This window comes from Aulostomus chinensis, chromosome 3, assembly GCF_037954235.1.
Source record: "Aulostomus chinensis isolate RoL2024-O1b breed Wild chromosome 3, RoL_Achi_v1.0, whole genome shotgun sequence".
NCBI classification, from domain to species: Eukaryota; Metazoa; Chordata; class Actinopteri; order Syngnathiformes; family Aulostomidae; genus Aulostomus; species Aulostomus chinensis.
The window spans coordinates 31147463-31172299 of NC_141322.1; the positions used below are offsets into that span (position 1 = coordinate 31147463).

Sequence of the window (24837 nt, forward strand, 5' to 3'; positions counted from 1 at the left end):
GAGAGGGAACATTTGATGAGACAATACAACAGCCCGAAGTGGCGCCACGTGACAGTCTTATGATAATGAAGAAAACATTTCTTTCAAGTTTGGCATCCAAGATAACCTGCCTTTGCCCAGGAAACACTCTTATAAAGGTGTCCTCAATTTTTATCTGAAACTTATAAACCAATCGTGGATTATTTGGACTCCTCCCTCTCTGTCCTCTCCTCTCCAGTCAGTTGCTGAAGTCTCTCACAGATCCGTTCTCTAGCTCTGCCTCGTCAGCAGACGGCGCCGTCATCCACCGGCAGTCGTACCGCTCCGTAGCACGCTGTGTGGCTGCGCTGTCGGCCGCCTGTCCCAAAGAGATCCCATCCACCGTCGCCAGCCTCATTCAAGAGGTGTGTGTGTGTGTGTGTGTGTGTGTGTGTGTGTGTGTGTGTGTGTGTGTGTGTGTGTGTTTAAACTTCTGAGTTCTGGCTTGGTTCTGCTACATCTGCTGCCTCCCATGTCTCCAGGTGAAGAATCCCAGCACCCCCGAGTCGGCTCGAGTCCTGGCGTTGTTGTGTCTGGGGGAGGTCGGGCGGAGCGGCTCTCTGGGAAGGAGTAAAGAGGTGCAGGGAGTCGTCTTGGATGCCTTCTCCTCCACTAGTGAGGAGGTGAGATGGTCCATTCCAGCGTTTTCTTCTGCGATCCTTCACCGTGATCCAGGTGTGATGTCGTGGAGAGGTGTGTCGGCAGGATGTGGTGGGACGGCTTTCACCTGAGCAGAAACTTTAAGAGAGAGTATAAGATAACTCCTTAAAGTATTGGATCATTTGGTCTTCACACAGTGGTGTCAGAGGAAGAGGTTCTGGTGGGGGTCAGACCCCAGAGCTTGGGGTCGAGCAGACAAAATCTCAAATGGACTCAAGTTGTGTTGTCCACGTGTACAGATGCGCATGTATGGTAACACGAGAGGTCACGCTTTTGTCCATGGGAGTAGTTTAGTTTTGAGGGTATCGTTTTGTCTTCCACAGCTCCTCCACCGCCTGGATGATGCGCTCAGTGACTCTTGAGGTTGATACAGAGAGAGGAGGACAGTTCAGTCAGTGCGTTACGTCTGTCAGATCCAGTTGGTCAGGAATTCCCCACCTGGGAGTGATTTCTGACAACAGCGCCGTAGCTACTGTTGAACTTGATGCATGTTTGGCAGCAAAACTTCAACTCATTTAGACCACATGTCCACCATCGCCAGGCGTTTTCCCTTCGCTGGACTAAGTTCGATGAAGTCCATTTGCAAGTACTGCAGTGGTCTGTCAGCCTGTGGATGGGCAGCCTTCTGTTGTTTAGGAGTGCGACCTGGGTTGTGAGTAGCACAGATCAAACGTGACTGGGGATAATTTGCAGCATATGTTGAGAAACCTTAAATGAACCATTGTGTAACATTCATGCTGTCCTACCATCTGTCCCAGTCCCAACGAGGGGCGGTACCGTCCAAACAACCCGGGAAGTCTGTGGGCAAAACCAGCGCTGATATACAAGATTTCTGGTCGGAGCGTAGTTAAGCAAACTGGAGCAGGACATTTCTGATAAAACCAGATCTTGCAGTTCTTTGCGTTCACTGAATTTTACACAGTTCCTCCGCTGTGCTTTCAGGTGAAGATGGCCGTGTCCTGCGCGTTAGGCAGCATGGCCGTCGGCAGCCTGGACGACTACCTGCCCTTCCTGCTGAGGGAGATCTCGGCTCAGCCGCGGAGACAGTACCTGCTTCTCCACTCCCTCAAAGAAGTCATCAGGTGGGATTTCATTCCACCGGCTGCATCTCTTCCCTCTCTCTCTCTCTCTCTCTCTCTCTCTCTCTCTCTCCTCAGTGCCTTTAAAGCGAAAAGGCAGTGAGAGAACTTGCCTTTTTTTAAAGTCTTGTTTGTTTTTTAAATCATCATCTGATCGTGATGTTTGAGATGGGTGTTGTTTATGAATGTGAGATTATCTGGTTGAGATCAGAACCCAACCCAGTAATAATCAGTAGAAGAGGAGATTCCCTCCCTCAGAACGTGGAAAAGCTTCATCCTGTTTAAAAACTTTGCCACCTCTCCAGGTCATCACTGGGGATAATCCAGGCCTTCTTAAAGCAGTTTAATGCTCAGTAATCCACAAACACCGTAGATATTGAGATCTGAGGTGAAAAAAAACAAGCACTTGTTGTGGACAAGGTGGTTCAGCTGAATGAAGCAGCAGTGCTCGTGTTAATGGAAGCAAACGCCAGATCAGAAGAGTTGTGCTTGATTTGTCTTAATCTTCAATCAAAATGTCAGTGGATTGCTGATCACACGTCTGGATTAAGAAAACCTGGATTACACCAGATGACCTGGAGTGTTTGTAAATGGATGTTTTTGGACAGTTTAGCTCAGGGGTAGGGAACCATGTGCCATGGAGGGCCGTGTGTATGCAGGTTGTCCTTCGTGATTCCACTGATTAACACACCTTCAGCCACAGAGGAGTGTTAATCAGTGGAAGCACCTGTTGTTAGCGTCTGTCTCCTTTAGCTTCAAGCTAAATGTACGTGGCTGGTTCTTTGTATATTCTGGGGTCACAAAGAAGAGTTGAATGAGGGAAAAACATCATAGTGGAAGCCAAAATACACTTTTTGGATGAAGTATTACTTTAAGTTCAATGTCTACAAGCATGATTTGTGACATCACAACCAATTTTAGCCAACCACAGTTGTAGTTGTTGGTCCAGTTACATGGGTGTGATATACGTGGTGTACCTTCTGTCTTTGTCCAGTGCTTGTCCCGCCTCCAGTCTGTCCCCCCATGTAGAGTCTGTGTGGGCCCTGCTGTTCCAGCACTGCGAGTCTCAGGAGGAGGGGACCAGGAACGTGGTGGCCGAATGTCTGGGAAAACTCACCCTCGTCAACCCCACGCTGCTGTTACCCCGACTGAAACAGCAACTTAAAGCTGGTATGAGGACAGAGGGGCTGGGTCTGGTCTTTAATCTTGATATCGTCATGGTAATGGAAGGAACTGGACATTGCATCTGTCATGCAAGAGGCTTCTGCAGTTGGTTCTTTGATTTCCAGATATTTGTCCCACTATGACTGAGACCTGGAGCCTGACCGTACTTACATACTCGTATGTCAGATCCCCGCTGTCGCTTCATCACACGACGAGTATTTTCACTTTACTGGTGTGGTACCAGTTGATGAGGCTCGTTGACTTTGGTTTGTTTGATCTGTTTGTCCACCCGACACTGTGGTCCATCTCTTCTAACACATGACGTTAGCAGCTTTAGATGACACTTCAACCAACGTAGCTACCAGTTCAGCTCCGGCTCTGGGTTTTCTGTCACTCCAAAGCTACTTTTTAACCAAAAGAAACTTTTTGAAAAATTAAAAAACTGAAAAGGAGTAGAAACCATAAAACTTATGTGCTTTGCAATATCAAGGCTCAGTGAATCAAGTTTCAGGTTAAAAAAACAACAACCCTTGTTTACAAAAACACTCATCTAACACTCCATCTGCAGGTTCTCCTCTGGCTTGCTGCACCGTGGTGACGGCGGTCAAGTTCACCATCGTCGACCAACCAGCTCCTTTCGACGCGCTGCTTAAAGACTGCATAGGCAAGTCAAGCAAGCACACCACACTCTCCTGCACAGTCTCATTCTATACAAACTGTACATTAAAGTCTTGTTGGTGACTGTCGTGGTTCGTGCTGTTTAACCTGGGCGTGACGAGAGTAGGCGGAGTCTCTCCAGTGTGAATGTGCCAGCTAGTCGCGTTTGGTGCTCGCGTGAACAAGCGCAGCAGCGTTAGCCTCTGAGAGTGTTGGGAGATTACGAGATGAAACAACATGGATTACACCAGGTGATGACCTTGAGACTTGATAAGCTGACATTAGCTTCAAGCTAAATGAGCGTGACTGGCTCTGTCTGCACATGAAGAAGTAATGTAGGATGGAATCAAAACACCCATTTGTGAGTACTTCAAAAGCAAAATACAACGCACACACCTCATGTACACGTGCAATGGTACTATGGAACTTTGAAGTGGAGTGAGCTCACAAAGATGTTTTTTTTTTCTCCTGCATAATTTCGTAGTCACTCCAGAATGCTGAAAGAGCCAGCCACATACGTGTAGACCGAAGCTGAAGCGGCACGCTACGTAATCCACAAACACTCCTCTGGTTCAGCGCTCACACATGAGCTTGTGCCTTCAGTTGAGTTGAAATGTAAATGCGCTGCTCAGGGTTTCACTTTGATGGCTCCGGTGTCAAATGCAAATGGTCTCATCTGCTAGACTGATGTCATCTTTGTGTGGCAGGCGACTTCTTGAAGACTCTGCAGGATGACGACGTCAACGTGCGCCGTGTTGCCTTGGTGATGTTCAACTCGGCAGCCCATAACAAGCCATCCCTGATCCGTGGTCTCCTAGCAACTGTGCTGCCTCACCTCTACAAGGAGACCCAGATCAGGAAGGACCTCATCAGAGAGGTGGGTCGACTGACTGGAGGAGCTGATGATGTCGCAGTGTTTGTACAGCAGTTCTAAAGTTCTGTGTGTGTGTGTGTGTGTGTTTGTGTGTGTGTGTGTGTGTGTGTGTGTGTGTGTGTGTGTGTGTGTGTTGCAGGTGGAGATGGGTCCTTTTAAACACACTGTAGATGATGGTTTGGATGTCCGTAAAGCAGCGTTTGAGTGTATGTACACTCTGCTGGACAGCTGCCTGGACGGGCTGGACGTCCTGCAGTTCCTGGATCACGTGGAGGAGGGGCTCAAAGACCATTACGATATCAGGGTGGGTGGCAGGTGGAAACGGATGAAATTTATCATCTAATCTGGGTGGAAAACAGAACCCGGTTATGCTAGATCTCATTTTTTAAAAACCACCACAAATCACAGCAAAAAATACAGCGGCTCAGGAATGAGTCCAGAGACTCGGCCCTGTCGTTAACAGCAGACGTTTCAGGTTTGGTTCTGTGGCGTAAAGTACAAATCTTTGAAGCATTCATGAGTCTTAAAACATGGGCTGCTAACAAGTGTCTAAAGGAGACTTTACCTTATCCCTGGCTTCATCCGTGACATGACCACTTCCTGTTGGACTACAAACGCATGTCATCCCTAACATGACCACTTCCTGTTGGACTACAAACGCATGTCATCCCTAACATGACCACTTCCTGTTGAACTACAAATGCATCTCATCCCTAACATGATCACTTCCTGTTGAACTACAAATGCATCTCATCCCTTACATGACCACTTCCTGTTGGACTACAAACGCATGTCATCCCTGACATGATCACTTCCTGTTGGACTACCAACACACCTCATCCCTGACATGATCACTTCCTGTTGGACTACAAACGCATCTCATCCCTGACATGATCACTTCCTCTTGGACTACAAACGCATCTCATCCCTAACATGATCACTTCCTGTTGGACTACAAACACACCTCGTCCTTGATATGATCACTTCCTCTTGGACTACAAACACACCTCATCCCTGACATGATCACTTCCTCTTGGACTACAAACGCATCTCATCCCTAACATGATCACTTCCTCTTGGACTGCAAAAACACCTCGTCCTTGATATGATCACTTCCTGTTGGACTACAAACACACCTCATCCATGACATGATCACTTCCTCTTGGACTACAAACGCATCTCATCCCTAACATGATCACTTCCTCTTGGACTGCAAAAACACCTCGTCCTTGATATGATCACTTCCTGTTGGACTACAAACACACCTCATCCCTGACATGATCACTTCCTGTTGGACTACAAACACACCTCATCCCTGACATGATCACTTCCTGTTGGACTACCAACACACCTCATCCCTGACATGATCACTTCCTGTTGGACTACAAACACACCTCATTCCTAACATGATCACTTCCTGTTGGACTACAAACACACCTCGTCCTTGATATGATCACTTCCTCTTGGACTACAAACACACCTCATCCCTGACATGATCACTTCCTCTTGGACTACAAACGCATCTCATCCCTAACATGATCACTTCCTCTTGGACTGCAAAAACACCTCGTCCTTGATATGATCACTTCCTGATGGACTACAAATAAATGTCATCCCTGTCCCTCTCATAGAAACACAACCACCGTGAAGCTGCTCCCGCTAGTCAAGTGTGGCGAGAGTTTCATTTTGTGAAAATGGACAAGTTTTTCTGCTCTTCTATCCGTGTTTTAACATTTGTTGCCTGACTAAGCAGCTTCCCTGGTGGGAGGGGCCTATGGTTGATCCTTCATACTGGTCCTTTAAAAGGACAGTTGTATTTTTTCCCTCATGTTTCTGCCAAGATGAGCACTCATCCTATTACAAAATTACCTCTGGGTTGCTGTGTGGTCATTCACATGAGCCTTCCCAGTCTGAAACACATTATTCTGATTAGTCACAGTTAGTTACATGAAACCTGTTGAGCTCATAACTGGTTATTGAAACCTTATTATAGACAGAGACTGGAGGAAGAGTTTCATCCATTTTATTGCCTCTGCTGTGTGTGTGTGTGTGTGTGTGTGTGTGTGTGTGTGTGTGTGTGTGTGTGTGTGTGTGTGTGTGTGTGTGTAGATGCTAACCTTCCTGATGCTTGCCAGACTGGTGTCTCTGTGTCCTGCTGCGGTTCTACAAAGGTTGGACAGACTGGTGGAGCCACTTAAAGCTACATGTACCAGCAAGGTGCTAAAACACACACGTAGTCACTGAGGTCCGAAGTGTATTCTACCTTTAGAGATACCAAAGATGTTTTCTCACTTCTTTGTGACTTGGGCATGCAGACAGAGCCAGCCACATAGGATTAGCTTCAAGCTAACAGAGTCTGATCGCTAACAACAGCTAAAGTGCCCAGAATTAATAGTTTACAAGCTCTCAACTACAGCCTAAAATGAATCTGTTTCTCTCAGCCTTCCGTGGCGGCTCATGCTCATCTATGCTGGTTGTGCTAGTTCATCAAGTTCATCTTAAATCAAAGTGTTTCTGGATTCCTGAACATACAGCTGGGAAAAAGAAGACCTGAATAATGAATGAAGTTAAAGTAATAATGGCGGACCTGGAGGATGGGCGGAGCCATTCAGTCTGGGGGTTGGATGGTTTTATCTCGTCTTTGCTGCATCATGATGTTTATTTTAGGAGTTAATATCCCATGTAGACGAAGTGCTCATTGTGTGAGGGATATTCTAAGGTGTGGCTACATGGTGCTGCACACTCTTCTCCATTCATGCTATTTCTGCCTCTAAAAAGGATGTTAAACCAGCAGGAGACGTCACGCTGTGTCCATCCGTTCATAACGTCTGTGGGAGAGATAATGAGCCTGTTTTGACCCCCACCCCCACCCCTACCCCCTGCAGGTGAAGGCCGGTTCGGTGAAGCAGGAGTTTGAGAAGCAGGAGGAGCTGCGGCGCTCAGCCATGCGCGCTGTCGCCGCCCTGCTGGCCGTCCCTGAAGTGGAGAGGAGCCCCTGCATGGCAGACTTTGCCAACCAGATCAGAACCAACGCAGACATGGCGTCCATCTATCAGAGCGTCCAGGGAGGGGAGGGAGGGGGCTTGGGACCTGCAGAGAGCATGGATGTCAGCTAGACCGCCACCTCCGAGCGGACGCTTCTGTTTGATACGTTCAGACACGGTTCCTCAATGTGATGCTCGACTTTGACGTTTGAAAATGAAGTCTTCCAACTCACCGTTGAACTTCCTAGGATGAATTTTACCCAAATTAAACTTTGTGACGACACATGGCGACTTACCTAGAACCTGTTTGTTGTTTCTGTTTTTATCTCAGGTAGGAATTGAATGTGATGTCACACCACACAAGCATGACGACGTCACATGACATCGGCACAGACGTCTGCCGAGGAAAATGTGTTTTCAGATGAAGCGTGAAAAATCCAGCATTTTGGTTTGTCAGCTTAAATATGAGTCTATTTGTAATTGATGTTTCACAAGTTGGTCCCTCCGTTTCATTGATTTATGGCCAAGAGATTTAATTTGTTTTGAAATGTAAAATCAGTAAATTGACAGACTGAGTTGTTTGTTGCCGTAAAACGGATTATTTAAAGTTGATGTTTTTTTCAGGTCAGTTGTTCCCTCAGTTTTAATTTGTCACAAATGACAATATTAGAACAGTAACTTGTTCAAAAATATAGTGTTGTTAAAGTGAGGGATTAGACGTTAAAGTGTCCGACCTCTCAGGACGTGGACTTGTGTCCGTGTGTCCCCTGCAGGGCTCCGTCGTCTCCTCAGGTTTAAAGTCTGGGAGAGAATGAATTGTTGACTTTGAGGTTTGTAGCCTCTCACCTCTTCATCAGACTTCTAGAAAAGCTTCTGCTCCACATCACATTCTGAACACATTACAGCTAAAATATCCTTTTTAATACTGACACGTGAAGCAAAGTTTACATACCAGAAAAAGAAAATTGAAATCACAAGAAAAAAACAGACTCATTTTTACTGGTCCATCTGTCAGCAGGGTGACTCAGAGAGGGATGAACTTGAACTGAAAGAACTTGAGTTTCATTTTGAGGTGGAACTGGATCTGGTGATGTCACCCTGGAGGGGAGGGCGCTCTCTTAATGCCCCTCAAGGTGGTTCAAGTATGAAAAGTCTCTGAGGCTGAAATTCACCAAACTGGGTGGGTGGAGGGTGGGTGGAGGGTGGGTGGAGGAGTGATCACAAAGCTGCTTCAGCACATCCAGAATGTCAACAAGCGATTAAACCAACTGCTGCAGTTGTGGATGATGGTGGTCACAAAGGTGCTTTACCTGGTGAGCTGCGGCTCTGCAGCCGGGAGCGTCTTCACAAGCATGGAGCTGGCTTCTCCAGTCGAGGAGAACACACAAGGAGAACAGAATTCCAGCATGCAGCCCAGATGCTGGAATAACGTGAGGGTGGGAATGTGTATTTTGAAGTTGATGGACTCGTCACCATCACTACCTCGATACTCCAGCAGGAGCAGATCTTGGAGCGCCGAGGTCACGGCCTCTGCCAGGGATGGCGACGGGATCTCAACTAAATGTGGGCCACGTAGCTGCTGGGGCTTGTTGGCTGGGCTGAGTTGTGGAGGCTCTTCTTCACGACAGCGTACTCACAGCAGGAGGTGCTGGGTCGGATCCTCGGCGGCTCCTCCCCGGCTCCATCAGCGCTGCTTGAAAAGGTGATGGTGGAGTAGTGCAGCAAGTCAGAGGAGTTTGTGGGATGGCTGGCAGTTGCATAAACTGTGTGGATGGAGTCTGGACTCTGCAGGCGCTCGGTCAGCTCCTCATAGAGATGCGACTTCCAGGGAGAATGGAAAACATTCAGTTAGTCTTTATTCTGACATTTTCTCCTGATGTTGATCTGCCTTTCATTGTCGAAATGAAAACCGTCTCCCTGCGGTTTTGAGAATGAAGTGATAGAAGGTTACAGGCAGCCATTATGTCACATTAACTAGACCTCACAACCTTCAAGGAACTAACCGACTTTTATTGAAGCCTCTTACTGTCCATCGTCCCCAGAGCCAGACAAAAACAGGGGCCTCCTCTGTGCTGCATTAGGGAACTGAGACCCAGGCTAGTTAGCTTAGCTCAATGAATGGTAGTGGATGGGAAGTGTTAGCGTAGCTCCGTCAAGAATCACCAAAAAGACTTGCATCCAAAACCGTCGTTGCTTGCATGAACGTAACGAAGGTCGAGTTAAACACTAACTATGAAATTACGATTCAGGATGAGGAGACATCGGAGTTTGAAGATGAGTCAGACAGTCGGAACTACCTTCCTGACTGGGCGCAGGGATTTGATGCATTTGTTTGTTGTGAATAACAATAAAATAGTTTTCTAAACTGCAAAACAATATTAACTGCTACCCAGAGTTCCACAAATCAAGGATTATTGGTCCTGTGAAACCAGAGTTGCAGGAGTTGTGTGTCACATTTTAAACCCACATACTTTAACACCTGGGATGGCTTTGCCTCATTTCCTGCGATGTGAATAAAGAGGCACCAAATTTAGAGGTGTACTCTACCTGTCGGTTGGTCTGTGCTTCAGTTGCTGTCTTTTTTGAATGTGAATATCCTGGGAGAACAAAATACGATGAAACAGAGACGCCGGAGACAAAACCAAACACAACATTTCCACAGGAGACACGGTACATGATGTTGTTTTTGTATGTTTTGAACATGAAACTTCTCACGTCTGCAGATGAACGCCAGGAGAAGCACAACCAGCAGCAGCAGCAGCAGCAGCACACCGGCGAAGATGGCAGGTCTTTGTACCTGAGATCCACCTGAGAGACAAACCGCAGACGACCATCAGTCCTCCTTCCTGGGTCCTTGGGTCTAACTCATACGGTAAAGCTCTGAAGTTGTGTCCCCGTGAGTCAGGGTCCAGGCAGCGATGCAGGTGACGCACGCAGACACTGAAGGTGCTTTGTGAGGTGTCACCTGGACGCCCGGAGGCCAGAGCACTCCGATAGAATCAAAGTAGCTTCAAAAAGGACTCATTCACGCGGGATGATCTTGCTCTCATGGCAGGTTCACACAATATTGTTAGAGACCAAACACTCTTCAAAAAGAATATAATCGTATTTTTCATTCATTGAACATTTCTCATTGTGTCACCCTCACACATGTTGAACTAAGGTTTACTTTCCATGAACTGGAGGTCAGTTACTTACTCAACTCCTCCACTGCCGTTTGACACCAGCAGCTCCTTGAGAGCTGAGTTCTGCTACCTGACTAACCTGGACAGCCTGAAGACGCATCAGCGAGACCCGGCGCCCGACATTAGCATTCACGGCTGTCTGTGTCGAAGGGTTTAACGCTAACTTCACACGAGAATCCAATTTTGAATGTTTCTGTAAAGTGAACGTCTCGTCTCTGCACAAGATCAAGGCTTCAGATGCGTCTTCTCACCAAGAGTCTCGGTAGATCCAGACGGTGACGGGCCTGGTGGTGTGGGAGGTGAAGCTGGGGGACAGTGAACAAGTTCAGGTTAAAAACAGGAACAAAAGATGAAGGAAATGACTCAAAACAGTAGAGCCATCAAAAGGTGTTTTTGTAGTCCAACAGGAAGTGAGCACGTCAAGGATGAGGTGTGTTTGTAGTCCAACAGGAAGTCAGCACGTCAGGGATGAGGTGTGTTTGTAGTCCAACAGGAAGTGAGCACGTCAAGGATGAGGTGTGTTTGTAGTCCAACAGGAAGTCAGCACGTCAAGGATGAGGTGTGTTTGTAGTCCAACAGGAAGTCAGCACGTCAAGGATGAAGTGTGTTTGTAGTCCAACAGGAAGTCAGCACGTCAAGGATAAGGTGTGTTTGTAGTCCAACAGGAAGTCAGCACGTCAAGGATGAAGTGTGTTTGTAGTCCAACAGGAAGTGAGCACGTCAAGGATGAAGTGTGTTTGTAGTCCAACAGGAAGTGAGCACGTCAAGGATGAAGTGTGTTTGTAGTCCAACAGGAAGTGAGCACGTCAAGGATGAGGTGTGTTTGTAGTCCAACAGGAAGTCAGCACGTCAAGGATGAAGTGTGTTTGTAGTCCAACAGGAAGTGAGCACGTCAAGGATGAGGTGTGTTTGTAGTCCAACAGGAAGTCAGCACGTCAAGGATGAAGTGTGTTTGTAGTCCAACAGGAAGTGAGCACGTCAAGGATGAAGTGTGTTTGTAGTCCAACAGGAAGTGAGCACGTCAAGGATGAAGTGTGTTTGTAGTCCAACAGGAAGTGAGCACGTCAAGGATGAGGTGTGTTTGTAGTCCAACAGGAAGTGAGCACGTCAAGGATGAAGTGTGTTTGTAGTCCAACAGGAAGTGAGCACGTCAAGGATGAGGTGTGTTTGTAGTCCAACAGGAAGTCAGCACGTCAAGGATGAAGTGTGTTTGTAGTCCAATAGGAAGTCAGCACGTCAAGGATGAAGTGTGTTTGTAGTCCAATAGGAAGTCAGCACGTCAAGGATGAAGTGTGTTTGTAGTCCAACAGGAAGTCAGCACGTCAAGGATGAAGTGTGTTTGTAGTCCAACAGGAAGTGAGCACGTCAAGGATGAAGTGTGTTTGTAGTCCAATAGGAAGTCAGCACGTCAAGGATGAAGTGTGTTTGTAGTCCAACAGGAAGTCAGCACGTCAAGGATGAGGTGTGTTTGTAGTCCAACAGGAAGTCAGCACGTCAAGGATGAGGTGTGTTTGTAGTCCAACAGGAAGTCAGCACGTCAAGGATGAAGTGTGTTTGTAGTCCAACAGGAAGTGAGCACGTCAAGGATGAGGTGTGTTTGTAGTCCAACAGGAAGTCAGCACGTCAAGGATGAAGTGTGTTTGTAGTCCAACAGGAAGTGAGCACGTCAAGGATGAGGTGTGTTTGTAGTCCAACAGGAAGTGATCACGTCAAGGATGAGGTGTGTTTGTAGTCCAACAGGAAGTGATCACGTCAAGGATGAGGTGTGTTTGTAGTCCAACAGGAAGTGATCACGTCAAGGATGAGGTGTGTTTGTAGTCCAACAGGAAGTGATCACGTCAAGGATGAGGTGTGTTTGTAGTCCAACAGGAAGTGATCATATCAGGGAGGAGGTGTGTAGTCCAGTAAAGACGTGGTGGTGCTCAGTTTTTGTGGCCAAGAGCCGGTTCTTTTGCGGTCGGATCACGTAGAACTGGTTCAAATCTGAGAGAAGCAGTCATTTACTCCTCCTGTCAAGCTAACGGTCCACCAGTTAGCCTCCTACAAGCTGAACCAGGGTCCGGCACAATAAAAGAACCACGTACCGACAGTCATCAGGAAACTCTGGAAGTACATGGTAGTCTTGTCACTGGTTTTTCCTCTGCACCAGTACGTCCCAGCGTCAGCAGCCTTGATCTCACTCACAGTTACAGTGATATTTTTCTGCAGTTTATCCTCAGTGACTGAAAATCTGTCGTTCCTGGTCCCTGTTGTGCTCACAACGTCCTCACATGTCAGGGGATCCTCTCCCTTACAGATGGATTTGTTTGAAGTGCTGGACTTGGAGGAACACCAGTATGTGAAGGGTTTCCCAGCAGTTGGGGATCGTCTTAAGACGAGGATGCCTGTGGATTAGAAAGACACGGACGTGAAACCGCACGTGAACAGAGGTGAGTGACACCGACCATCAGGCCTCCTGTTCCTCTTTGGTTCCTGTCCATTTGTTCTCACACAAAGCCAGAACGAGAAAGAAATCCTACATGAGACCTCGCCGGCTTCACTTGTTCTCGTCGTTGACTTATTTTACGTGAGTATATGAATAAAAATGTATGACTTTACTCTTCTTCAGATAAAAATAATTCAAAAGGTTCAATTTTATCCACAAATATTCATTTAGAAAACAGGAGGCTGTAAAATGCAACCAAAGAGGTGCACTAATATCTGGTACTGATTTGAAATCATGAGGTCACATGACATGGACGTTTCTGGAAAAGCATTCATAATACGATCAGATTCACATTTCAAATCATATTTTTTCTACTTGTGAGTGCAGGTTTTCACGATGCACTCATTGATTGACGCTCCCTAAGTGAAGGGGGTGACGCTGACTCCTCCTCTTCCTGTCACCGCTATGAAATTAAGTCCAGAATCCAGGTTGAACGTCTGTCAGGTAAACAACCTGAAACCAGTTTCACCACACATCAGCACGCGGGCAGGCACATTCCCTCACCTTCCACCGTCACTTTGATTGGTTTGAGTCCACTTCGTGTTTTCGCGTCTTCTGATTTCATTTGACAGTCGTAGGATCTCTCAAGCTCCCTTCTGATGTTGCTGATGGAGACGGCGATGCTGGTGCTGGTCTCTGAGAGGACGAGGACGACTGACGACGATGGTGATTTTGTTGGCACAAAGCCCTCACAGAGGACACCTTTGTCTTTGCAGTGAACCCAAACTGAGGACGTGGAGTCTTCAGGATGGTCACAGGTGACGGCGGGTTGAGATGATTTGTACCCAGTTTGTGTACCTGGCGTCTGGCAGCTGTTGACCTCTGCAAATGATAGAGAAGCGAATCATGGAAAACGTGTTCAGTAACTTCCTGTTCTGTTGCTTTAAAATCTGCTGATTTCCTTCGGAATCATTTGATCTCCCCTGAAGATCAACAATGTGATTGACAGCAGTTCTCTCACAGCCCATGTTTGGCCTTAAATGGCACCGTTCTGAGCATCCCGGTGGAGCAGAGGTCCTCCCTGTGGCCCCCATCAAGAAGGTTGTGGGTGGAGCAGAGGTCCTCCCTGTGGCCCCCCAGCAAGAAGGTTGTGGGTGGAGCCCCGGCTGCAGCACGGGGTCTTTCTGGGTGAGTCTCCATGTTCTCCCTGTTCCTGCTGGGTTCTCTCTGGTACTCCAGCTTCCTCCACAGTCCAAAGACATCAAGAGGGACCAGGTTAATCCAGACTCTAAATTGACCGTAGGCGTGGCTGGGAGAGCCAATGGTTGTCTGTCTCTATGTGTTGGCCCTGCCATGGACTGGTGACCTGTCCAGGGGGAAGGCTGCTGGGATAGGCTCCACCCCCACCACCCTCAACAGGAGGAGAGGGAGAACATGGAGGGATGGAGGGATGATGGATGGATGGATGGAGGGATGGATGGATGGATGGATGATGTATGGATTGATCAACCACAGGTCCACCCTGCATGGCCCAAATGACCCTGACCCGAGTCAAGGTCGGGAAGTCAAAAAACACACCACCACCTCCAGGGCTGGAGGGGAACTACCATGAAAGCACAAGCAGATGCTGCCAGCGTGAGGCCCTCCACTCCTGGATGACAACCCGTTCGTGGTTGACTCCAAGCGAACATTTGTGCCAAATATGAAGAGACTGATGATGTCTGTCACACTCAGACTGAAGATGAATGAATACACCTGGTTTTTAAAATGAAAATGAAATGTGTTACCCAATTCTCGCGTCACAGGTGATCCAAGGTCGCTGCTGTCAAATCCACACTGGTGTTTCCCTCCGTCTGTTCGTTCAAGTTCCTGGCCGTGCACTCTGACCCCCCCACCCGCATCCATATCACGCTTCAGTTTAAACCTGCTTGCCCATGTGCATGAACCCTGGACACAACAATCAGCTTTGGGAGCAACAACACAAACATGCAGATTTTTCTTGATTCTGCCAGGATATTTACAAACGAGCTCCAGCCGTCTGTCAAGGCATCTCTTCGTGTCCGTCGCAGCCTCACCACCTGAAGATCAGACAGAGAACAGAGGCGTGTCAGTTCCTGAATCAACCACCGAGATGCTCATGCATCACCAGCGGTGTGGACTGGAGGAGGAGGAGCAGAGGAGTAGCCAGGTGTTTCCTGTATTATGATGTCAGTGTTGAGGAGGGTAGCTCTAATGGACACAACAAGCACCGCCCACTGACCAACACCATGTTGTGTTACAGTGGTGTCGCTGTTTGTCTCGTTCATACGTGTGGGTTGAAACCTGAACAGGACCCCCCCCCCCCCCCCCAGAGGGAATGATTGACATCGTTCAGCAAAAAATGGCATTTATTCACATAATTATAAAGTGACATCATGGCACTCATTTTTATGCAGTAAGAAAACGGAGTGTAGTTTGAAAACTACTTGCAGACGATAGGTTCCTTCAGTGTTGTAGAACTTTCTGTTCTCACCACAATCATACTGGGTGGATTTGGTAGGAGAACCTGCATCGTACAAGTCGGGCATCTCTAAGCAGACGGCTACCAAACCTGGCTGGAGCTCCTGCCTTCTGCAGCACACAAGCGTTAGGCTGCGTGGACGCGGCGCTCCAGTGGAGAACAGGTGCCAGGGTTTTAAATATCAGAGAACGGCGGCGGCCCAAAAGGGAAAGAGGAAGTGAAAGAACATTTCAGGTGCAGGATGTAGTCAGTTAAGAGCAACTTTCAATTCTTGGCCTCCTCTTTCACTCCACAGGAGCCAGGCGTCTTTTTACCATTCACACAACCGTCTCCCTTCTCTCCGGTTGGAAGTGATGTGATATTTTGTCAGCACACGTACCTGAGCTACTCAGGTACGTGTGCTGACCTTCAACAGACAACAGTCGCATCTGCAAAATCTCTCAGCATCCATTTTGGTACCTGTGATGAGTGAGAGGAGGATGAGTGGGAGGAAGCTCTTCATTCCGGTGAAGAATTCCTCCGTCAGGCAGCTGAAGCGGTTCAGGGTGTCAGGTCCTGTTTCTGAGGATCTGGCTGGTCTGCTCCGTCTGCACGCTCACGTCTCTGCTGGCCTTGAGAGTTTACTCAAAAGGGCCCTGCCCCTTCCTCTCTCTCTCTTTCTGTCTCGCTCATTCATCTGTGTTATATGATGTCATCGCTCTCACTCGACATACAGCGCGAAGTCGCATTTTCATCAGCAAACACGCAGCGGTTTTCAGACGTGTAGCTGTGAGAATACTCAACATTCGAAAATCAGAACATAATCACATAAAAGTTACTTTCCTGGAAGTGGAGAGATGAGAGGAGATGTCATTGATGACATCAGCCAGGAGGAAGTCGTGTCATGCCGGATGTCACAACAGTGAAAGTGTGGGAGAGACGTTGATTTGGTGGCTGAGCTGACAAATGATGACGGAGAATTTCTGTTTACCATTTTTTGGTCTAGTCTGTCTTTGCTACCGCTGATTTGCTCTTTGAATGCTTACAACAGAATAGTTTGGATCAACACGGCAAAGATGAACTGAAAGTATTTTTGTGAAGGAACATAACTAGAAATGTAGTGACAGGAAGGGAGGTTTCAACGCAGTCTGTCTGCTCCTGATAAAAGGAAAAAAGTGAAGGCTAATGAAGTTAGCGTGTCCTTGTTTTTCACTGTAGTTCTCGGTGCTGCCCCCTACTGAGCTGGACTGTAAAATATGAGGTGCCAGCTAGTCGAGAGGATTACAAATTGTACCTTTTAAATTGTTACAACTGCATGTTGCATAACAAGCTGCACATAGTGAGTACTGCATTCTACCTTCTTATTGGGACATGAGTTAGGGTACCCAGTCCTGGGAACACCTCTCAGAGTGACCCCCCACTGGGGGCCCTGAACTGATCAAAACCTCAGACTGATTGGGACATTGACGTCCTGCACAGGATGTACCTGGGTTTCCAGGGGAATTCAGGCTGTGAGCTTCAAATCCAGTGAAAGCAGGACTGACGCAGTAACGCATCAGTCACGTGACACAAATGCAACAAAGGTGGTGATGAGAGGCTCCAAGGGTCAGTGTGCGGGAGGCGCTCCTGCGTGGGGGGGTTCGTACTGCACGTGCTGCTCAGCGTTCACTGTGTAGTACATGTGGTCGAGGTCAGACGAGCTGTTCTGTGGGAAGGAGGGAGGCGTGAAGGCCAAGGGGCTGGCGGGAAGCACAGCAGTGGCATAAATGGTTTGGATTGCAGTTCCTGAGTCGGGCTTCTGGGGGCGCTCTTGTATCTCATCGTAGTGATGATCCTGTCAGAGCACAGAAAAGACAGGAACAGTGACTCGACTTGCTTGAACAAACCCAGACGGTGGAACTTGCATCCAGGAAATGATGCTAAACGCTGAAGACACGGAGCAAACGCCACTGACTTGACCCCCGCGTGCTGCCGTCCGCCGGCTGGCTCCTGACGTGTAAAGGGGCCATCAGCTAAAAGAGCACGTTCCACTTAAAAACTCACTCCAGTTTTGCAACCTGACAGGGGATGTTGTTCCCTCCTGACCTGCAGCCCTGTGCATCTCAGCCCCTGGACCCAGTCACCCCCCCTCCCCGGCTCTGCTGCGTTCCTCTCAGGTTTGCCAGGTTGGTTGCTGGACCCCCCCCACATCATCAGGAATGTGTGGCATGAGACTTAAAGCACTTTCACAATTCAGGAGGAAACTTGGTGTGGTTCAACCACTGGTGCGGTTTGTCTGGGCGCCCAGCACACAGCAGCGACGCCCTCCCTCCGAACCACAGAGCCGTGCACGAACCTCCAAGGTGTTCTGCACGTCTTCTTCTCCTTTGTTTCTGGACCTCGCAATTCCTGTAAAAGTCAAATGAAAAACGTCACACAGAAAAAGACAGAATCAAATGAGGTCAGTTGTTTTAATGTGATGTTTGAATTTTGTAAATCGTCCCAACACTGAACCTCACGCCATTCATGCATTCCCTTGTATGTCATCACTTCCTCCCAGAGACAAACCAGTTTGCATGCGTGTGTGTGTGTGTGTGTGTGTTTCCTGTTGAACAAACTGGTGAAGAAACCTCATCATACGTTTGTAGATGAGGACCAAAACCAGCAGCAGCAGCAGCAGCAGCAGCACAGCGGAGACGATGGCCACCGTGACTCCAGCAGGTCTCTGGCGCCCGTCTGCAAAACCAAGCGTGAGTAGACTGAGGACGTCACTGGACTTCAGGAACGTCTTTGTCACGATTTTAAACGAGACTGAAACTTTGCGTGTCTGCCTAACTTTTTTTAGTGTGATTGTTTTTTGCAAAAATCACAAATAAAAACAAATTTCACTTCCTGCCCATAACTACAAATATCAGACTTAGACTTCTCCTCATTGATCCCTTTAGGATGCCTCCCTCAAGGAAATGGAACGTCCAGTTGCAAAATAAGATAATACACTTTCAAAATAAAGGATATACATACATAAATATATACATATATATATATATATATACATATATATATATACACATATATATATACATAAATATATATATATACATATATATACATATATATACACATATATATACATATATATGTGTATATATATGTATATATATATGTATATATATATGTATATATATGTGTATATATATGTGTATATATATGTATATATATATATATATATATGTATGTATATATATGTGTATATATATATATAATATATACATAAAATACAGTATGAATATAAATAATATATAAAATATATACAAATAAGATTCAGGTAAAATGAAATCAGATAAAACAAAATGTAAAGAACTACTTCAACTGCGTTTTTGGGCGACTCACCTTCAACCTTCAGGGTTATTTGTCTGACTGCAGTTCTTACTCGACCTGTTCTCACGCCGCACCAGTAGATGCCGTCATGCGCTGAGGTGACGTGACCGAGGGACACGGTGAAGCCGCCGTCCTTGACGCCAAACGCCCCACTAGACTTGGATTTTGCCGATGAAACCTTCTCACAGAGGAAACCGCTGTCTTTGCAGACAAACATAGACATCTTGTGGTATTTGTTTGGATAATTGCACGTGATGTTGGTTATCGCTGCTTTGTTGGCGAGTTGAGTGGCAGGTTTCTGGCAGTCGTCATCGTCCTCTGCAAACACACAGAAGAACATCCCTTAGTACACTGAATTCCTCTTTCTTGTCATGATGCATTTCCATGGCGCTCGGTGCTGTCATCAGCTCACATGGCTTCTCCTCCTGCTGCTATGCTGTCTCTTCCTGTCTCCTCCACCTGAAGTCTGTCTCAGCTCAGATACCAGAGTGTCCGGCTGATGTCTCCTCATGGATGAAGGAACGCCACCTTCACTAAATCTGTCCCAAACTGAGCTCATTGCCTTCCCAGCGTGTCCCTGTGTTCAGCCACAGATCAGCGTTCTGCGTGATTCACATCACCTCGTGCCCACAAACTCTGCTAGAAATCTGGGTGTCGTGATCGATGACCAGCTGACCTGTAAGGTCTTGTCGATGTGGCCTCTGCAGCACCAGGAGGATCGGACCGACCTGACACAACGAGCCACACAGCTCATCGACGACTGCCGCTCTCTCCTAGCAGGCCTCCCTGCGTACGTTTAAACCGCTGCAGACGATCCAGAGGCAGCAGCTCGTCTGGTCTTCAACTCGCTGTGGACGTCTCCTCACTGGCTTCCAGCGGCAGCTCCAATCAAATTCAAAGCTCAGAAAAACGGGTCAGGAGCTCTCAGACCGGCTCTTTGTGAACACTCAGCACTGACAATGCTAACTTTTGACAGATATTGTTGATGTTGGCATTATTGGTCATGGTAAATTATAATAAGAAAGAAAAACCTGTCCCTTCTTCTGCCACCAGATGGCAGCACCTGCAGCCAATCAAACTTGAGGCACCTTGTCTACTTCCTGAGGTTTTCCTCTCCAGTCTGAATTCTTTGTTGTACGTCGCTTTGGACAAAACCGTCTGCCAAATGGAATTTGTAGAATTGTAACCTGCATTGAGGCTTTGATATCAGCTGTTCATGCAACACCTGGCTGAAGTGAAGTGTTGCTGTCGGGGTTCCTTCAATAACTGATCCGTGTGTGAACTCACGCTAACCTAAACCAGCGTGGGGGGGCAGCTGGGCTCACGTTGGGTGGTGTTTCTGGTTCGAGAGCTGGATGGGAAACATTTGTACATGAGAAGATTTCACGATGAGGCTCATTTTATTTATTCTATTAACAAACAGAAGAAGTGCGCCATCGTCTCATCCACACAAAACCCCCTTAACACTGATGTCATGTCAATGTCAAACACATTTAAATTTCGTCGTCACGGTGGATGTCGCCAGCAGCGTCAAGCCTCCCCCGGGTTTCTGAAAGTTGTGTGAGGACGTCAACGCATCGAGGAGCTTCTATTTTCTCTGTTATTGGACACAACTGCGTTTCCGATCCTCGGCGTATTTTTTGAGTGATTATGTGTTATTTCTGTGTTTGTGAGCTGGATGCTTACACCGCGCTCAGTCGGCGTGAGCTGGAGGAGAGGAGTGTGGCGCATGTGCATGTAGTGGTGTAAGGCTGATCCAGCATCTCTCACCCATCTCCAGTTCCTCCTCCACCATTTTAGGGGACGTCGACCCGTAGAATAGACAGGAGTACGTGCCGGCGTCGTCCTTCTGCAGTGGTTTGATGGCCACCTTGAGATACTTGTTCCTTGTGTCATGATACAAGAAAATGTTCTTGTTTTGGATCCATTCATCTTTTCTATTAATTGGAAGCTCCTTTCCTCTGGGAGTGACCAACTTGACGGGTTGTGCTTGTTTATGCCCTTTAGGGGATCTGAATGTGAATTCCAGCCAGTTTCCTTCACATGCCTTCAGTTCTGACGAGACCTGGTGGCCTGCAGGTCGCAACAGAACAAGAATATGAGGAGACAATGAAACAACCTCAGAGCAGTTTCCAAAAGAACATCCGCGCTGTCAGAGAAGCTGATGTTCACGGTTCATCAGGTTTCAGTCGCCCAGTAACCACCTGTCCCCTCGCGCATCAGCCAGAAGCTACGTTGAATACCGCGTCAACATCTGGCAGGTTTGTCCGGCCAATCAATGAGCAGGGAGGCGGGACTTCAGCTGAGTGCGCCAGCTGGTCACGTCAACCCCGTAGATGACAGCCCGGGAGTTTTTCGGACGATGCACTTGAGAGTTGTGAAGTGGGAGATTTCATGTTCAAGTTCCTCTTCACTCTCCAGGCTGGGAGGAATCTCTCAACACTGTCACAACACTAGCGGCTTTTTTTCCCTGGCAGTTTCTCATTGCAAACCATTTTTTTAACCAATCAATCAAACTGCTTTGTTCACACATCAGGAGACGTCCAGGATACCAGAGGCATGAAAAGGAAAGAAATCCACAGACAGATAACGTGTCAACAACATACGGGACGAGAAAAAAACAGGACCAGAAGAAAGAAGGACACCATCAGCCACAACAGTCAAAAAACCAAAACTAGAGTTCCAGCGCATTCGTGAGGCCGTAGGGTCACGTGACCTGCGTGTGGCACCCTGTGCTATTGCAGTTGTGTAGGTGAGAGTCAAGTCGGCACTGATAAAATAAGAAGTCCTTCACCTTTGCCGCGTCGCTTTGCCGCGTCGCTCTGTGGAAGGTGAGAAGACAAGCTGCACTTCTGTCTTGTCTAACCTGTTCTGACGTCACGGGCAAACCTTTTACCCACAACGACATCTTCAAAACGAGGCAGCAAATGCAGGAATAGGTTGTAGGTGGGGTTTGTACCACACTGAGCATTGATGGGAATCAATTTGGATTCAGATCAATAAAGCAGAGCTGATACTGGTTGATGTCTTCAGACTCGTATCAACATCTAGAGAATCGACTTGCAGGTGTTAGTGGTCTCTTACCTGCCATCAGAGCTGCGACCAGCAGAAGAAACATCCTCATCACGGTGCTTTCAGACTCCCGGATCTCTCCTCCTCGCTCAGGAACTCGGTCCTCTCATCAGTTTGTCTCCAGTCTCGTTTGCTGGTAACTCAAATCTTCCCCACCCGTGTCTTTGCTGCTGCCTTCCCTTTGTCAGTGCTCGTTTTAATTCCTTCCTCATTCGCTTTGTAGAACAGCAAAGTGGGAAGTTCCTGTCACCAACACAATGCTGTCTGGTGGAAAATAACAGTCAGGAAATTAGAAATCCATCCATCCATTCATTCATTTTCTTCCACTTATCCGGGGTCAGGTTGCGGGGCCAGCAGCCTTAGCAGAGAGACCCAGATTTCCCGCTCCCCGGGTACTTAATCCAGCTCCTCACAGGAGATCCTGAGGCATTCCCAGGACTCTCCAGTGAGACCTGGGTCTTCCCCGATGCCCTGAACAGCTCCCCAGGGAGGTGTCTGGGAGGCATCCTCACCAGATGCCCGAGCCCCCTCATCTGACTCCTCTCAATGTGGAGGAGCAGCGTCTCTACTCCGAGCTCCTCCTGGATGGCCGAGCGTCGCACCCTGTCTCTGAGGGAGAGCCCAGCCTCCCGCTTGTGCCCGCCATCTCATCCTTCCAGTCATCATCCAGTGCTCCTGACCGTAGGTGAGGGTGGGAACGTAGAGCGACCGCTAAACTGAGAGCTTTGCCTTTAGCTCAGCCCCCTCCTCACCACGACAGACCAGTGCAGAATCTGCATCACTGGAGACGCCGCACCAGTCCACCTGTGGATCCCACGATCCATCTTTCCCTCACTTGTGAACAAGATCCCAAGGGGCTTGAACTCAGGAAAGTGACCAGCATCTGCAAAGACCCCACACATCCGTGCCATCGCCGGTTTGAACCGTTGCCATCCCTCAACCGTGAGAGCCTCCGCACCCACCCAAGCAGACTGAACATTGGTTTCCTCCCCAGCGCCGCGGCTGCCCTGAACACATCCAGCAAAACCTCCACTTGACACACTGTCACATCGCAAAACCTGCTGCTGCTGCATGACAGGGTTCGCTCGTCAGATTACCATGAGCCCTTGTATTGGCACACTATTTGCACAATGCGTAAAATTACATTTGTAGCTGTTTATATTTGTATCCATACTCTTTACTTTCTTCCTGCTGTTTTTTTTATTGCATTGACGTACAGAGCCATGACAAAACCTCATTGCACAGTACCTGTGCTCTGCAGTGACGATGAAGCCTCATTCTACGCTGCTCCATTCTGAATGTTAAAAATTATAAATCAACGCCCCCTCCGTCCACCAGTTGGTGTATTTTGGAGCATTGCATCACTGAGCCATTTGATGCCAACAGGAAGTGACTCAGTGAATTCTCAACACCGCCAGCTGTTGATGAGGTGATGAAATAACACATCACACTTCTCGTTTTGTTTCTGTGCTCTTGTGCGTCCTGCGTCTGAGACACTCACGGTTCATTCTCTGACGTCAGCAGGTTGGAGCTGGGTGGTGCAGCTGTCTCTCCTAGTGTTTGAGGAAACTTTAAAGCAAGACTTTATCAAAATGAATATTTTTATCTTTCAAGTACTCATGGGGGGGCGTGGCTCAGAGGTAGAGTGGCTGTCTAGCAACCGAAGGGTTGCTGGTTCGATCCCCACTTCCCCTGGTGACCATGTCCAAGTGTCCTTGAGCAAGGTACTGAACCCCTAACTGCTCCTGATGGCCCTGAGATGGACTGGTGACCCGTCCAGGGTGAACCCCGCCTCTCACCTAATGTCAGCTGGGATAGGCTCCACCCCCCATGACCCTTAACAGGATAAGAGGTAGAAAATGGATGGATGATGGATGGATGGATGATGGATGATGGATGGATGATGGATGGATGGATGATGGATGGATTGATGGATGGATGATGGATTGATGGATTGATGGATGGATGAATGGATTGATGGATGGATGGATGATGGATGGATGAATGGATTGATGGATGGATGGATGATGGATGGATGGATGGATGGATGATGGATGGATTGATGGATGATTGATGGATGGATGGATGGATGAATGGATTGATGGATGGATGGATGATGGATGGATGATGGATGGATGGATGGATGATGGATGGATGGATGATGGATGGATGGATGGATGATGGATGGATGGATGATGGATGGATGATGGAGGGATGATGGAGGGATGATGGATGGATGATGGATGATGGATGGATGGATGATGGATGGATGATGGATGGATGATGGATGATGGATGGATGGATGATGGATGGATGATGGATGGATGATGGATGGATGGATGATGGATGGATGATGGATGGATGGATGATGGATGGATGATGGATGGATGGATGGATGATGGATGGATGGATGATGGATGGATGGACTCACTAACATGTCTGGAGCTCACAAAGATGTTTTTCCCCTGCATCTTTTTGAGTTCTTGAGAGGCAGAGTCCTCCTCAGTGGATCGTCACTCACCATATCAGCGTGTCGCCTCCTAACTGACTCTTCTAACTCCAGGATCATTCATACACGAGACTTCACGGAGCTCATCGTGTCATTCATGCTGCTTCCTCATTCTCTGAATCGATGACGAAACGCCTCCACGTCGTTGATTTTCCTGCGTGTGCTGTTTGACGTCCTGGTGCTGTTTGACGTCCTGGTGCTGTTTGACGTCCTGGTGCTGTTTGACGTCCTGATGCTGTTTGACGTCCTGGTGCTGTTTGACGTCCTGGTGCTGTTTGACGTCCTGATGCTGTTTGACGTCCTGGTGCTGTTTGACGTCCTGGTGCTGTTTGACGTCCTGATGCTGTTTGACGTCCTGGTGCTGTTTGACGTCC

The 24837-nt window shown here is 47.8% G+C and overlaps 2 protein-coding genes across 7 annotated transcripts in view; one reads left to right on the forward strand and one right to left on the reverse strand.

The window, feature by feature from the left end:
* The window catches only part of cand2 (cullin-associated and neddylation-dissociated 2 (putative)), a 37094-nt gene extending 28466 nt beyond the window's left edge, over positions 1–8628 (forward strand). For all 6 annotated transcript variants that reach the window (XM_086200354.1, XM_086200356.1, XM_086200352.1 and 3 more), the window contains 9 exons: positions 218–383; positions 501–641; positions 1621–1760; positions 2752–2927; positions 3490–3585; positions 4286–4455; positions 4592–4756; positions 6562–6669; positions 7338–8628. In XM_086200354.1, coding sequence (XP_086056480.1) covers positions 218–383; positions 501–641; positions 1621–1760; positions 2752–2927; positions 3490–3585; positions 4286–4455; positions 4592–4756; positions 6562–6669; positions 7338–7568 — 1393 coding nt within the window. In that variant the 3' untranslated portion in view covers positions 7569–8628. The remainder of the gene's footprint in view (positions 1–217; positions 384–500; positions 642–1620; positions 1761–2751; positions 2928–3489; positions 3586–4285; positions 4456–4591; positions 4757–6561; positions 6670–7337) is intronic.
* Positions 7695–24617, reverse strand: LOC147268627 (uncharacterized). The gene is made up of 15 exons (XM_086200530.1): positions 24476–24617; positions 21967–22218; positions 20653–20955; positions 18895–19200; positions 18145–18240; positions 17861–17913; positions 17134–17359; positions 16006–16140; positions 14834–15124; positions 13611–13928; positions 12706–13005; positions 10873–10926; positions 10152–10244; positions 9984–10033; positions 7695–9257 (listed from the first exon to the last, which is right to left on the reverse strand). Exons 2-15 carry the CDS (start codon positions 22004–22006, stop codon positions 8994–8996), a joined length of 2529 nt encoding a protein of 842 aa, XP_086056656.1. The 5' UTR covers positions 22007–22218; positions 24476–24617; the 3' UTR covers positions 7695–8993.
* Between the last annotated feature and the right edge of the window lie 220 nt (positions 24618–24837).